The following is a 12,803-nucleotide window of genomic DNA, read 5'->3' as shown; positions in this document are numbered from 1 at the left end:
AAGTTGTAGACACTCAGCCCTTCTGATGGGGAATCCCAACAGCATTAGTTCTTCTATCAAGGATCAGAGGAGGGGCTGCTTGGGGCAGGCAGAGATCCTCAGTGATGGAATAAAACATGCTAAGAAATTGTTAAATGCCCTAGCTTGCTCCTTCTGTTCCTGCAGAAGGTCGCTCGAAGCCTCACACTTCTGCCCTTGTGTTCTTCTGGCTGCCGCAGCTCACAGAGCCATCTCCCTCTGGCCTCTCTCCTCTAGGGCCAAAATTCTTTCTTCCTGGAAATACCCGATCCACGCCCACACCCCAGCCCACAGGCTCCACTGGGCAGACCCTGGCAGTCTAGATGGCTCATGGCAGATGGCACCATGTGGACTAATTAGGAAGTCAGACAAGAAAATATGACCCACTCTTCCATTTGCCAGGAACTGGGACTGTTTGGATTTTAATCACAGCCACAGCTAAGAGCCAACACGCGGCCCCTCCAGCCAAAAGATAAATTTTCCACTCTCAACATTCAATTCTTCCTCAAAAAAATAGACCCCTACCAGGGTGACTGCTCCTTAGAGGGGGGGCTTCTTTATTTTCCAACATAATTTTTTTACTTATTTAACAATATGACAGAAATAAAATACTCCGTGGACATGGTGGCTCTCACACACTGACTCACCCTGGAGGGAACGTCTTCATTCCCCCATAAGTCACATCCAGCTCACTGGTGTATTGATTCACAGGCAAAGATGAATGCAGAATCCCATGATCCTCTGGGAGAAATCTGACATTTTCTTTAAATATATATCCACGGAACAACTGTTTCTAAAACTCCACGAAACAGGTCACCGGGGCAGCACGCCATCGATTTCGCAGCCAATGATTTTTTTAGAAGGAGCACTGAACATTTTTGCAATAATTCAGCCAACAGTAGACCCAGATGTCCCCTGGAGAGATGCTATCCCTGGCCTCCCACAGATGAAGGGGCAGGGGTCCCAGGAGAACTGGATGAAAGACTCCAATTAGCTCCTTTAGGGCAGGGTTCCTGGTCAGTTTTAGAGCAATGTAAGGAAAATCTGCAATTGTGCATTTTTATTTCAAGTTACTGTAGAACAGATCGTTGGATTGAAAACAGATTGAGAAAGTTGGGAGACGGCGAAGCATAGCGGTGAAGATCTTGAGTCCACGTGCTACCATTTAGTTAATGGGTGACCTTAACCAAGATACTAAACCTTGCTAAGTACCCCAGTGTCCCCAAATTTGAAGTGACAGTAGCCATTCCGACCTGATAGAATTGTTATAAGGATTAAATAACTTTCGTAACTCGATAGATTACTTGGCACACTGCCTGGCCCAGAGTAAGATCTCAGAAATCAGTGTTAGTGGTGATCAAAGCAGTCATGTTAATTTACCTCTAACGTCTTTTCCACCTACAAAGAAGGGAATGAACACAATGCATCAAGTGTAACAGTTTGACACTGAGATGTCTGTGACATTGTCCAGTTTTCCAGTGTTTTTTAAAAAAATAAGTACATATGCAACTTTTCCCAAGCTCAGGTAGGAGTTTTTATTTGAGTACAGCTGGATGGCAGCCATGTATGACTAAAGAACTCTGATCACTAGAGCTATTGTGCTCATAGCAGAGGAGAAGCCTGGTGGGAGGGGCAAAATCCTAAAGCAGGAAAGCAACCCACAACAGTCTTGTCCTAAACTCTCCAACACTGTCAGAGACCATCTCTGTACTTCCCATCCCTGGACTGGCATTTTTAAGCATCATGTAGGCACTTGGGTCCATAAGGATGAGTAGGGTATGTACAAGACTGTCATGGAGATGTAAATATTCCCCTTCCTGACCAACTGGGTCAGAAAAGGTAAGGTTATGACGCATCCTTGAACTCAGGTCTTACCAGGTGGAGGGAGAGCAAGTTGAAAGGCCAACAGCATGGGCGGGGATCCAAGGCCATTCACTGCCTCTTGGTAAAGGATAGAAAGCAACCTGCATTCAGTGAATTTGGATCTGAGTCATCAAGTAAAAGGGAAGACACATGAGCAGTGTCTCTGGAACCCTGACTCCCTAACTCCATCCATGCCTCAATTCCTTTTCAACTTATTCCTTGATTTGTCCCCTCAACATAGTATGCCGTCCTTCACGCACAGAGATGACCCTGATGACTCACACATCAACATGACTTATTTTTTCCAGCAGTGGTCACGAGCTTTCATTCATCCATCCAATGTGTGTTTGTGCAAAATGGCTGGCTGGGGTGGGAGTACATTGATCAGCCTCGGAATGCAGCAAATCTAAGCAGTCCACAAGCAGACTGAATAAATATATGGGCTTAGTCCCTCCAGGATGGCCATACTCAAGCCAAAGAGGCTGACAGAAGATCACGAGAGTGGAAAATACATGCAATCTGAAGTCAAAGGCCTGGGTTCAAGTCCTGGTTCTGCCAATCCCTAGCAATGTGATCTTGGTTGTGTTTCACATGCCTTTCTGGAGCTCAGAACCCTCACCTGAAAGTATAGATACCTTTTATACAGGAGGTATGATAATACCTACCTCACATGACATGTGATGATAAATCAAAGGTCATGTAAATGAAAGCACACCTAATAATCTATTTATATATTGCAAATGTTATTATAACTTGATAAATTATCTTTATTATTATAAATATATATAAATATAAATGTTATTACTAATTTCCAACAGATCACAAAACTAGGTCCTGCTAAGAGATGAGATTCCTATCTTCTGAAATGTATTGCACCCAGAAGGAGCATCAGAAATCAAGGGATGGGGTGGCTCACTCTCACTGAACATGGTACACCCACATCATCCAACCCAAGGAGCCCCTTCAGGTGTACTCCCAGCTTCAGGTGGCTCCACCCAACCTTTGACCACCACTCCACCGACTTGGACAGTCTTCAAAACTGAACTTACAATTCCCGAAGACTCAGCGTCTGGAAGAGCTGCCATGAGAGTGTGGTGAGCCGGTTACTCGACAGGTTTCTGCAAGATTGACAAATAAAGAGGAAATTAAAGGACAATGTGCCATGTCATGCTCTCCGTAGTAAGTGTGGTCATCTCATGGGAGCCTGGCTTTGTTGTTCTTCTCCACTGCTCCCTTCGGCTAACAGTACATCTGACAGTCGAGGCTACAGATCATGTCTGGAGAGGAGGCTGAGACCTTTTAAAAGGCAAGGTTTTACAAATCAAATGAAATAAATAAAAACTTCTTGGTCATTCTCCCATATGCTCTCACCACAATGAAATTTCAGAGAGCCTTTTTAAACCCACCCTTCTACAGGAGGACAGATAACTCTCAGAGTATAAGGTATACAAACCAGCAAGCATTCTTTTTTTTTTTATTTAAGTAGAGTTGTTTTACAATGTTGTGTTAATTTCTGCTGTACAGCAAAGTGATTCAGTTATACATATATATATTTTTTTCACATTCTTCTCCATTATGGTTTATTATAGGATACTGAACATAGTTCCCTGTGCTATACAGTAGGACCTTGTTGCTTATCTGTTTTATATATAGTAGTTTGTATCTGCTAACCCCAAGCTCTTAATTTATCCCTCCCCTTTTTTTTTAGTTACTGAGGTATAACTGACTTACCAAAAAAGCTGTACGTATTTAATGTATATGTCTTGATGAGTTTGAAGATAATATACATCCATGAAATGATCGCCATAAACAGTGCCATAAACTTAACTGGCATCTCTAAAAGTTTCTTCCCTATTTTTTTTTTTTTAGTGATAATAATATTTAACGGAAGACGTACCCTCTTCCCAAATTTTTAGGTGTACAATACAGTATTGTTAACTATGTACTACTCTGTACTAGAGATATCTAGGACTTCTTCACCTTGCATAAGTGAAACTATTGTGCCCTGTTACCAACAAACATTCTTTTTTTTTAATAGATTTATTTATTTATTTTTGGCTGCGTCGGGTCTTCATTGCTGCGCGTGGGCTTTCTGTAGTAGTGGCGATCAGGGGCTACTCTTCATTGCAGTACATGGACTTCTCATTGTGGTGGCTTCTCTTGTTGCGGAGCATGGGCTCTAGGCGTGCGGGCTCAGTAGTTGTGGCTCACGGGCTTCGTTGTTCTGCAGCATGTGGGATCTTCCCAGACCAGGGCTCAAACCCATGTCCCCTGTCTTGGCAGGCGGGTTCTTAACCACTGAGCCACCACGGAAGCCCTCAACAAACATTCTTAACATTCACACAAGTCGAAAATACTCTGCAGGTCACCTACAATTCCTTCAAGCCAGTCCCTCCCTCAGCAATCCTGTCCATCAATGATCAAGACATCAGCTTTTTTGTTCACACTTCTGTCCTCCTCCTAATGGCTTTTTTTTTTTTTCATTAGGATGTACAGGGGAAAGGAGTAGTCATTAGTCTTCTGAATAAAAGAAGAAACACACCCACGGTTATTACCTTGCCAGGCTCAACAAACAACTTTTTTTTTTTTTTTTTGCAGTACGCGGGCCTCTCACTGTTGTGGTCTCTCCCATTGCGGAGCACAGGCTCCGGACGCGCAGGCTCAGCGGCCATGGCTCACGGGCCCAGCCGCTCCGCGGCATGCGGGATCCTCCCAGACCGGGGCACGAACCCGTGTCCCCTGCATCGGCAGGCGGACTCTCAACCACTGCGCCACCAGGGAAGCCCCTCAACAAACAACTTTTGATGTGGTAACAGTCCTTCAAGGCAGTGGTTGGAGACGGCTAGAGCTGAAGTGGCACCCAGGAACCACGTACTTATCTAGTGATGAGAAAGGAGAGCGGTAAGAATTGCACTTAGGTAAAGACCTATCCACATGCACACACGTGTGTATAAGCACGGGCGTATTTATGTCCATTAAACATGTAGGTAATAAATGCAAACACAGACTCCTGCTTATACACATATGCATATACTTACAGGTGCACCTATATTTAGAGGACTTCTATAACAGATATTTGTTGAGAGCCAAATATAGGCTACACTAAGGAACGAGGGGGTGGATGACAGATAAGGTCCCTCTGGAGCTTATGTTCATGTTACAAATGAATAAGCAAAAGAAGTGTAGTTTGTGATGAGCAGAAGGAAGGGAATAAGCAAAGTGGAGTAAGTAACTGATGTGGGAGAGAGACGGGGCTACGTCAGAAGATGCTTCCAGAAATGCCGTCTGAGAAGGGGATGTCGGAGCTGAGAAGAGGAGTGAGAATGAGCCTAGTGCCAGGGAAGGTGTGTTCCAGGCAGTGGAGCAGCAAGTGCAAAGGCCTGAGAGGGTCTAGGGGGCCAGAAAAGGGCCCAGTGAGGAAGGAAGTAGAAGAGTGGTCTAGGATAAGCAGGAGAGGGGACCCACCACACCCACCTTGCTGGTCAAGGTAAGCCACCCGGATTTTACTTTAAGGAACAACGGGATGGCACTGGCTGGATTTAAGTAGGGACGTGGCATCATCTAATTACCATTTTTAAAATAGGAACCCAAGACTGGAAGTCATCAGAGCAATTAGGAGCTGCTGCAGTATTCCAGGCAAAAAGAGAGAGTAGAGACAATTAAGCTGATGGAATTCAAGCTAGGTGGTGGAGGGAGAGCTGCCAGAACTTCCTATGGGATTGGATCGGGCAGAGGAGGGAGACTTGAGCAACCAGGAGAGTGGTGATGTCATTTAGTGAGCCGAGGAAGGCTCAAAGGGGTCCCAACTGGGGAGCGGCGTGGGGATCAAGAGCCTCTCCCTTGCAGACACTAAGTTTGAGATGCCTGTTAGATGTCCAAAGAAGAGAGATAAGATAGCTTGTTGGATGCCTGGGTCTGGAGATCAGGGGAGAAGTTCAGGCTGGGTGAGGTACAGACAGTAGACACAGCTCATCAGAGGAGCAGATATTCAAACACAAGGACAAGCTATGGGATAGGGCTTCCCCTTCCCATTTGAGGCAGCTCTGCCTTTACCCTCTCACTGTTGTGGCCTTTCCCATTGCAGAGCACAGGCTCCGAAAGCACAGGCTCAGCGGCCATGGCTCACGGGCCTAGCCGCTCCGCGGCATGTGGGATCTTCCCAGACCGGGGCACGAACCCGTGTCCCCTGCATCGGCAGGCGGACTCTCAACCACTGCGCCACCAGGGAAGCCCCTCAACAAACAACTTTTGATGTGGTAACAGCCCTTCAAGGCAGCAGCTGGAGACAGCTAGAGCTCAAGTGGCACCCCAGGAACCACGTACTTATCTAGTGATGAGAAAGGAGAGTGGTAAGAATTGCACTTAGGTAAATACCTATCCACATGCACACATGTGTGTATAAGCACGCGTGTATTTATGTCCATTAAACATGTAGGTAATAAATGCAAACACAGACTCCTGCTTATACACATATTCATGGGTGACAGCCCATGACTGTGTGGGGGAGGAAGACCCCATTCTTGGGGTGCAGGGGACTGGGGCAAAGGGAAGGTGTCCAGTAGGCATCACCCAAGTTTACTGTCCCACTCTCTCCCCAGTCCCCAGCACTCTCTCTCTCCTTTCAGAGTCCTTAAGCCCATAGCCCTTGCTAGGAGAGCCTCCCATAGCCCCATACTGTCACCCACTTCCTCTCTGCAGGACTGTAGAGCACTGGTGTGTGTGACAACACAGGCTCTCACTAAAAGACTATAAACCTCAACCCATCCACATGCTCAGCTTCACAAAACCCCTAACCATGGCACATCTTATTCCTACAAACGGCCTCCTTCCCCCACTGACCGGAAGGAAAAGGGTGACAGAAGAACTGCATGATGGCCCCTTGAGGACACCCAGGCACCCAGCTCCCTGCAGAGCAATTCCTGATTGGGAGGGAGGAACAGGGGATCAGACACGTACGCTCATCAAAGGCGCTGACCTTACACCCGGAGCTGGAACTCGGGGTCAAGGATAACAGGCTTCATTACCTGTTCATGGTAATTCTCCATTACCATGAGCCGCTATGATGTTTCAATAAAGGTGAGTGCCTCACCCAGACAGAAGTCTTCTGTTTTGTTTTGCTTTTCTTGGTTTACTGTCTACGCACAACAGCATCAGGGGCAGCAGAAGTTAGACAAGGCCCGGGGGCCTTGAGCTCTCTGCCCGGCTCCAGCGCAGCCTTGAACAAAGCCCCTGGTTCTAAAACTGAGCAGCAGCTCCTGTGAGAGGCGGCCGCCGGGAACACCAGACGCACTGAGCCCTGGGAAACACGCCCCGCCCCCGGCTCCGCCCCCCGGCCGGAAGGAGGAGGCGGGAACACAGGAGCAGCCCGGGGAAGTGGAAGCCTTGCCCACCTCCGAGGGAGAGGCAGCCCAGGAGTGTGCCAGTAGTTCTTGGGGGGCCCGAGGCAGGGAGCGGGTTGCCAGCAATGTCCTTTCACAAAGGTCATGTTTTGCTACATTAGGCATAAATGTCAAGAGAAAATTGGATTCTGAAAGAAAGAAAATAACAGGCATTCTGGGCAAATAAAGAATAAGAAATAGCATTATCTCCTTATTACATGTTAGAGGGGAGAGGGGGCCTGGGACACCTGGTAAGGGGGGAGGTGGGCTCTGGCTCTCCCAGGGGTGTCTCATCTGCGGCTTCTCCCCACCCTCCCCCCACCCACCAAGCCCCACCTGGAGGAGAAAGGGCCCCTCCGGATTCCTCCGGTTCTTTGGCCAGATGGAGCGGCCACAGCAACACTCGTGGGCTCTGTCCACGACTGCCCTCTCCCCTCCCTCCTCCCTGACGGTCCCAGTGGTGCACAGACCACCTTCTCCTTCCGCAGTCCAGATACTCTCCTCCTCTCACCCCCTCCTGCCGCCCTGCACCATCTCACAATCAACAGCTGCCATTCACCAAGGGCTTACTAAGCACCAGCTACTGTGTTACCCACTTCTGCATCCATGAGCTCATTTAATTTTTACAGCAACTCTACAAGACGGGTGTTGCTATTATCTCCATGCAACAGATGAGGAAACTGGGGCTCAGAGGTGGCCAATGAAAGTTGGACATCTCTGAGTAGCCTTAACGTGAAGACTCCAACAACAGGCCACAAGAGGCATACCCAGGAACATTTGCAACCAACACACAGACATGTAAACGCCCAGGTACACATACACACGACCCAGTGTGTGTCCCCAGAGACACAGACGCTGTGCTGCACAAGTCCCAGGAGGAAAGCAGTGCACACAACCTGGGCAACCGTACACAGCACCCTGCCAGAGACACACGATAGAAGCATCCAGCCACAGAGACCAACAAACACACAAAAGACAAGAAAGGCAAACATACACCGCCAACAAGGCAAGCAGGGCACACCTCTGGCCGTCCTGCCTTCAGAGGCATTTATAACTGCTCATGTGCTGGGCAGATGGGAAAGAGGCAGGGGGCTTTAACCAACTTAACACCCACTCAGAACTCACTTCCCCTGATTTTCCTTCTAGCTGATGCCTCACCTGTGTTCACCTGTCATCAGTTATTGATGGGCCGGTTACCCCCCTCACCAGACAAAGGTTTAATTAAGAACCTCTGGGCCTCACCGCAGCCCTGAGCCTCCTCCCTTACAGATCCATTATCACTCGTCTCTAACTTGTGCTCGAGTCAATGGCCAGTTTCCAAGTCACCTGACCGTTGGAATTAATTTAGTGAGCAAGATATTACGAGATGATGCATCAAACACTTTCCCAAAATCAAGCTCCACGACCTCGCCCCCGTATCCCTCACCTGAGACTACCAAACAAAGCCATTAATTTTGTCCTGCACTACTGGCTCATTCACAGCCCAGACTCTGGGGCCCAGAGTAATGAACCATGGCAATGCAGCTACTGGGTCCTCTGGAAACAGGGAGCCAGACACACAGGTGGCCAAACTCTGAACCTGAGGAAGAACAGGCTGAGATGGCCCCTCCTGCATTAGCCCTGTGGTGAACAAGGGGAACCTCAGGATGGGAAGCAGTCCCCATGGCCCTCCTAAAGGGGGTGCCCAACTGCAGCAGGATGGGGCCCCACAATTGGGAAGGATGTCACCCTCTACCCTGGGAACCCTACCATCCAACAAGAGGGTCACTCGAGATGGACCCTGCAGCCAAGAGAAGCCGACCAGATGAATCCTTCTGTTGCCCCAAAACACACTGCATCCTTTGAGGCTGACAGTTGAGAAGGAGACACTGATTCCCATCCACAGTGATCCTGAAGCAGGTACCATGGATTTCCCAGATTAAGGGTACGGCTGACTTTGGAAGTACCTCCTCTTGTACCAGCAGAGGCAGGCCCAGGGGCAGGCTGTGTCTTAGGTCTTAAGTGTCTTAGGACACTGAGGAGTGTGTAAGGGATTGTTGGATGCAGGTGCCCCGTCGTTCCTGTGCTATTAAGCCAGGCTGCCCCACCGGCACCATTCAGTAGGGCATCTCCCCTGTCCACACCACAGACCTTTGCTGGGTTCGCCCTACTGCCACTTCAGCTCCTGGATGTTCACTCCACCTCTGCATCTCCTTAGTCCCTCTCACTTGGGTTTTATCTTCTGTTATGACAGGCTGGACTGTGTCTCCTCAAAATTCATATGTTGAAGTCTGAACTCTCAGGACCCCAGAATGTGACTGTATTTGGAGACAGAGCCTTTAAAGAGGTACTTAAGGTTAAAGGAGGCCATTGAAATGAACCCTAGTCTGATATAACTGGTGTCCTTATAAGAAGAGATTAGGACACAGACATGCACAGAGGGAGATGATGTGAAGACACGAGGAAAAGTCAGCATCTATAAGCCAAGGTAAGAGGCCTCAGAAGGAACCAACCCTGCTGACACCTTGATCTTGGACTTCCAGCCTCCAGAACTGTGAAGAAATAATTTCTGTTGTTTAAACCACCCAGTCTGCAGTGTTTGTTACGGCAGCCCTAGCAAACTAGTATACCTGTCCTCAGCCCCTCTTTTGCCCCAAGGTCCTGACAGTTGGCTGCCCAACTGTGATTCCTGAAAGCCTCCAAAGTCATGATTTTCAGTCCCTCCCTCACTCTGCCTATGTCCCATCGCTCTAGGGAACCAGCTTCCCAATCAGGGTGCAGCCATGAAGATGCAGCATGGCATCCATCCACTCAGTCAGCTCCCTGCTGGGCATACGCAAGCCTCCTGCTGCAAAAGATGGTTATGAGAGAACACAGAGACCCAGGGGTATGCTCAGCTGGCATCCTTAATGGTGAATGCCATGGTCACTGACTTTTCCTAGAGGATTCACGCTGCTGCTTGCAGAAAGCACTAGTCTAAGCACCGTATGGGCTCAGAGCAGCAAGCATGGCTCCCCAGAGAGCAACAAAGGTCCAACCCCTCCTGCTTTCACAGGCTCCCATGGGGGCTGTGGCTTGCTGGCTGCCAACATCATGATGTAAATATGATTTCCTCCATCCACGAAGGCAGCATTAGAAAGATGCAATTCTTCCTTCCTGAAGACCCAACACCTCCTCAGCTGTCTGTCTCTCCCCTTCTAACTTTCCCCATGAAAGAACTCTCTCCTCATTCTTCCTGAAGACAGCCAACTCCCTCCCCTGCCATGCCACGCCAAGATTCTTTTGAAATTTCTGAAGGATCTGGAAAAAAAAGTCAAGAAAGGAGAATTCCTTCATGCAGCACTGACCCCACAGAGAGTTGCTAAAAAGGAACAAACCATGGAGACAGAGAAGGCTGACAGTCTCCTCCCCGCTTCTCCGAGAACCAGGGAACTTACACGTCATGATCTTGAACCTGGGACTTTAGGCATATCAGCCCAAACCGAAGATGCCTGCAGCCCCGCATGAGGAGCAGTTAGGGTGGCTGCCATCAACCTCCTCAGGTTGAACCAACCAGTGGGAAGGAAGGAGGCTCCAGGCCATCTCTCCACCAAGGCCTGCTGCCCACCCCCGAGCCCCCCTGAGCCAACCCCTTAAAATCCAGCGCCTGTGACAAGGAAGCAGACGCTGCGGCCCTGTGTCCCTCTTGGAGGCCAAGAAGTATTTTTCTACATCATTGACATATTTGCTTTTCCCTCAATTAAATTGCTGTAAGAGGGGGTGTGGGTTAAAGCCATCTGAGCCATTTTTATTCAGCTAAATTACACTGGATGGCTCATTTAATGAACTTTAATGAAGCCAAAATGCTTTCTCTAATCAAATCTCAAGTGACGTGACTGGTGTCTTGACCTTAGATCAGGAGACTGCAGGCAGCTTTTCCACAAGGCCCTGGACTGAGCTAAACCAGGGTTTCCCAGAGAATGTTCCTAGGAATCTGAGATCTGCCGTATATTAATGGGTATTACGAGGGAAAAAGTTTCATGTTGCTTGAAAAATGTGGTACTACATAAAATTAAACAGGCTTATTTACTGCAGAACTTCTCAGAGCCTTTACTAAATGAAGGATCTGACCCATTGAATCTCTCAAGCTTATTGGCCCACAGAACCTCCTCCATGGAATTCTAGCAAAAATATCACCCCACATAATATACTTAGAGAAATGATCATGGTGATAAGAAGTATATATTTGGTCCTTATCCACGGTTCATGGCTCACAGCTCCCCAAACCCTTGGAATTTCTTGAAGGATCAGAACAACAGGGGCACCCTTTCTTATAACACTCGGTGTCCTGTCCTCAGTTCCTAAAATTGCTTCAGAGGACAAAGTGACTTTCGGAAATCCCCTAAAGATGGGAGTCTGGTTGTCAGGGGAACCAACCATGAATAGAGGGTTGGGACCTTTCATTCCCACCCCTCGATTTACTTTGAGAGGAAAGGAAATCAATCACCAATGGACAATTGTGCCTAGGCAATGAAGCCCCCATAAAGCCCCAAAAGGACAGGGGTTGGGGAACCAGAACACTTCCCTTCGTGTCAGGCCCCAAACTCCACGGGAACAGAGGCTCTTTTGTTCAAGGCCTCGCCCTTTGTATCTGTTCATCTGGTTGTTGATTTGTATCCTTTAATATCTTTGTAATACACCAGTAATCTAGTGAGTAGATGAGTTTCCTGAGTTCTGTGAGCCACTCTAACAAATTGATCGAACCCAAGGAGGGGGTCATGGAACCTCTGATTTATGGCTGATTGGTCAGAAGCCCAGGTGACAACCTGGAGCTGCGATTAGCACCTGTAGTAGAGGGTGGCCTTGTGGGACTAAAGCCCTTAGCCTGTGGAGTCTGATGCTATCTCTGGGTAGATAATGTCAAAATTGAGTTGAATTGTGAGACACCCAGCTGGTGTCCCAGAACTGCTTGGTGATGTGGGGAAAAAAATCACGTTGGAATTGTGTGCAGATTCATTAATCGTTGGGTGCCAAGGTCAGCAAGCTATGGCCTGTGGGCCAGCACTCTGTTTTAGTAAATACAGTTTTATTATAAGACAGCCACATCCATTTATTTACACGTTGTCTAAATCTATGGCCCAGGTGGAATAACAGTCCTCCAAAATGTCCACGGCCTCATCTCTAGAATCTGTGAATATGTCAACCTCTATGGCAAAAGGGACTTTGCAGATGTGATTAACAGTATGGATCTTGAGATGAGGAAATTATCCTTAATTATCCTGTGGCCCCAAAGTAATCACAGGGGTCCTTAAACATGGAAAAGGGAGGCAGAGAGGTCAGAGAGAGATGAGACACAGAAGAAAGCACAGAGGCAAAGAGAGTCAAAAGCCAAGAAATGCACATGACCTCTAGCAGCTGGAAGATGTGATGCCACGGATTCTCCCTCCGGGAGAATCCTCCAGAAGGGAACCCAGCCCTGACAACACCTTGATTTTAGCCCAGTGAGACCCATGTGGGACCTCTAACCCACAGAGTGTAAGACACGCAATTTGTGTTTTTAAACCACAAAGTCTACGGTAATGTGTT

At 48.1% G+C, this 12,803-nt stretch overlaps 1 protein-coding gene across 1 annotated transcript in view; it reads right to left on the bottom strand.

Moving 5' to 3' along the window:
• Positions 1–12,803, bottom strand: part of LOC111169328 (NT-3 growth factor receptor) — a 107,665-nt gene that overhangs the window by 9,640 nt on the left and 85,222 nt on the right. The window contains exon 4 of the mRNA XM_089906227.1: positions 2,931–2,999. Within this exon, the coding sequence (XP_089762353.1) occupies positions 2,931–2,999 (69 nt within the window). The remainder of the gene's footprint in view (positions 1–2,930; positions 3,000–12,803) is intronic.

Source organism: Delphinapterus leucas, chromosome 2, assembly GCF_059928025.1.
Source record: "Delphinapterus leucas isolate spDelLeu-1000000601 "Yukka" chromosome 2, BTC_Dleu_Yukka2, whole genome shotgun sequence".
Lineage (NCBI taxonomy): Eukaryota > Metazoa > Chordata > Mammalia > Artiodactyla > Monodontidae > Delphinapterus > Delphinapterus leucas.
This window is presented reverse-complemented; position numbering and strand designations above follow the sequence as displayed.